At 33.0% G+C, this 3754-nt stretch overlaps 1 protein-coding gene across 1 annotated transcript; it reads right to left on the reverse strand.

The window, feature by feature from the left end:
- Positions 1–290: 290 nt before the first annotated feature.
- On the reverse strand, positions 291–3120 carry Phum_PHUM038630 (uncharacterized protein; the record flags this gene model as incomplete). The annotated part of the gene is made up of 10 exons (XM_002423082.1): positions 291–440; positions 517–675; positions 752–828; positions 911–1157; positions 1238–1470; positions 1691–1952; positions 2032–2244; positions 2318–2495; positions 2587–2676; positions 2774–3120. 10 exons carry the CDS (start codon positions 3118–3120, stop codon positions 291–293), a joined length of 1956 nt encoding a protein of 651 aa, XP_002423127.1.
- Positions 3121–3754: the final 634 nt, after the last annotated feature.

A 3754-nucleotide genomic window follows, 5' to 3' on the forward strand; every position in this document is an offset into this window, starting at 1 on the left:
CATTCATTCATTCCCTCATTCATTCATTCATTCATCTTCCATCCTTGTCGTCGTCATCGTCATCCTCATCCTCATCCTCATCGTCATCATCAACGTCACCGATGACATCATCAACCATCATCATCATCATTCTTCTTTTCCTTTTTTCCTCCTTCTTGATAATTTTCGTTCGTTCGTAGAATAAAGTTTTTTTATTTTTTTTAAGATAATGAGAGAGAGAGAGAGAGAGAGAGAAAGATGGAAAATGAAACAAATTGTATAACAATTTATTTATTTTAATAAAATCTTTCTCAGTGATCGTCTACGAGTAATTTTTTAGCTTCTTTATAAACCCAATGTTCTTCGATGGGTGCCATTACGATGATGACGATTAAAACGGCCGTTAATATTAATATAACCGTTAAATAAATGGCTAATAAAAATCTACGTAGATAAGAATGCTGGAAAATATTATCAATAATAATAATAATAACCATCGAGCTCGTAAATATAAATAAATAATTGATGACTACTCACTGGTGCGTCACGTTTTCTGTCCAACATGTGTAATGGAGTTCTTGCAGATGCCATATCTTTCATTGGAAAATCATTAACTCTTTTTTCCATTTGTCCATCGCTAAAGCATCCGATCATCTGTCGATTAACGAAATAAAATTTAAACTCGTCAAAGAATAACTTTACGACAAACAAAATGAAAATGAAAATTTAAACAAACCGAAAACAAAAGATGCATTAAAACTTGAAAAGCAACGTATGCCACAAGAATCCAATCCATCCATTCTGGCAATCTGGCTTTGTTTAATTTTACGGCAAAAAATATCGTTACGACTGGAAAGAAAAATGGGGGGCAATGAAAAATCGTATACAGGAAACGTCATAAAATCATATGTGATTTACTATTACTACGTACTTGCTAAAATGTGAGCGCAATTTCCAACGAGCCAATGTAACCAATTGAAAATTGGTCTTTTGGGAGAGTCTGGGCTAGGCCTCAAAGCCGCTCCAAAAGGTTGAATGAATGCAAGGCCGGTCGTGATGCATCCTAATATGGCATGCGGATTACTTGTTTCGCTGTACCAACCTTGAATTTCTACGAAAATCATTACAAAAGCAGCAATTGTAAGTGACCACGTCGATACCATAAATGCTCTATGCCACTGAAAACAAAAAAAAAAAAGAGTCAATTTCCTGGACTCACGTGAAAGAAAAAAAAAGAAAAGAAAAACAAGAAACTAACGATAAACCATTGATCTTTTCCGCAAAATCTTTTTCCGACCCATGTCATTTTAAAGTATCGTGCCAAAAGAATTCCAGCACTGGTAAAACCGATCCAAGAAGCAACCATGAATGCTCCGTGAAGACGATAAAGAAGATCGGAACTACCGGAAAGTGAGCCTACTTCCGATAAGTACCTTAAACTATCCGATGATTGATACCCGATGTCATGCCATCCGACTCTTTGCCCATTATCTGGTTCAAAAAAAAATTTATTTAAAAATTTTTTTAAAGGGGATAGACATCGGCTGGAAAATAAAATAAACTCTACAGTAAAAAGTTTCCAATTTTCATCAACAGATGACGCTGCGTGAGCTTTTTACCTTCCTTTCCCTATGAGTAAAAAAAGGTTGTTTTTCCCCCTCTTAAAACTATTATATTATATTATTAATTTAAATTTTCAAAAATTTTAAACCTTTTAATGAAGTTCCCGATGCCAAAAGAAGGTAATATTTTTCCTGTACCAGATCGTATTCTTTTCCTTTGACCGTCGTCACCGGGTCTCTGGTAAATTTACAATAAATGGATCCATCTGAGTATTTAGAATGTCTTAAAGAAACTTTGTCGCTTAAATTATTTAATCTTTCATTGCCTTTTTTTCCCTCAATGTTGCTCGACATGTAAACATTAACTTTACTAGGATTATCCACAACGCATTCCATAACGCTGTCACCACCCTGTCACAAAACAAGTTCAAAGCTGTAAATTTAAAAGGAAAAAAAAAAAAGAAAGAAGGTACTAGAATATATAACTCACCATTTTTTGATCATCTGATAAACCTAAAGCAACATATTTAGGTGAACCTTTCGAACTGTTTTTCGCCATCAATTCAAATTCAAAATTATCACCTTTCACAAAGGTTGTTGCCAAAACCGTGCACGATTTACTATCGACGCAACCATCAGGAATACCAAAACAACTTTTTATGCTTCCGCAACCATCGTAAATCGGTTCTGATTTTTCTCCATTCTGGAAAAAGGTAAAAATTTATAAAGAAATTTAAAAAAAAAAATTAAAAAAAGAAATTTCCTTTAGATTTTACCTTTGTTTCCGGTTTGAGAGTGTAATTTGGAATCGTTGTTAATCTTACGGGAGTTTTAGTCGTTGAAATTCCACCTTGAAAATCATTATTATTTACCGGAAGTGATCTTTTGACGACTGTTACTGGTTGAGATTCGACTCCTACCCAAAAAGTGGCACCATTTTGCACAAAGGTCGCACTGAAAAAAAATTATGAGAGAAAATTATTACCACCATTACTTTCCTCGTTGGAAAGAGGGGGGAAGTGGAGGGGAAAGGGTAAATACTTACTTAAAAACGACGGGACCTTCGTAAAAAGATGGCGCCTCCCATTCAAGCTCTAAATTTTTAAGTTTGTTTCGATCTTTATGCGTGGCTGTGCTCTAAATAAAAATCATCATCATTATTAATAAATTTATTTTTTATTAAAAATTAATAATTTTTTATTTAAAAAAAAATAATTTCAACTCTCACCAACGGACTCGGACCGCAAGTTATGGCTTTTGTTGTTTCTGGTAAATTTAAAAAACCTCCGAGAGGTTCACCGGGCATTTTCGGTGATCTCGCTTGCATCATGAATCCAATAAATTCGGCATCTTCTTGAGATGATAACATTATCTTTAACTTATCACCGGCTTTGACAGACAGAGTAGCCGGTTGAAGGAAATATGGCGACGAACTTGTTTGTGGTACAAAATTCAAATGTCGAGGCACCATGTCTTCGCAAGTGGATATAGGTGCACCACTCGGATAGGTGCCAACATTATTTATGCAACCCCACAAAATTAATAGTAAACTACTTGAAAAAATCTTCCACCGAGACATGTTTCCCACCCTTAAAAAAAAAAAAAAAAAAAAACAATTATTATCATCATCATTATCATCTTAATTTTTCTTATAATAACGACTTGTAAATTCGATCTATACTCTCATTAGTTCTCAAAAAGAGAGAGAGAGAGAGAGGAAAAAAATTCTCATAACTATTATTAATCATCAACAACCTATTTATATATAAATATTAATAACAATTATTAATTATTAACAAATTATGTATGTTATTAATCGTGTTATTATTATTATTATTATTATTCTATGGATGTAGTTCAAATTTTGTAATTTATTTAAAAAAATTATGCAATTTGTGACTGTAAAAAGAAATGTTCGTAAGCTAAACATTAATAGACGAATTTAAGTTTTCACGTGATTATATATACATATTAAATATTTTATACGTTTTTCCGTCCTTGAATATCATAAGGAAAAATATTCAATCAAAAACGATATCGATGTCACATTACCTTGTACTACAACTACAACTACTACTACTATTACAGGTACGTAGGTACGTACAAATCATTGGCCGACTTTCATTTAAAAAAAAAAAACTGACGCAATTTTTTTTTTTTTGGCCGACATGTTAACGCGATCGTAACAGTCAGGAAGGCTTTCTTTTAATTTT

The sequence above is a fragment of the Pediculus humanus genome, genomic scaffold (assembly GCF_000006295.1).
Source record: "Pediculus humanus corporis 1103172107384 genomic scaffold, whole genome shotgun sequence".
Lineage (NCBI taxonomy): Eukaryota > Metazoa > Arthropoda > Insecta > Psocodea > Pediculidae > Pediculus > Pediculus humanus.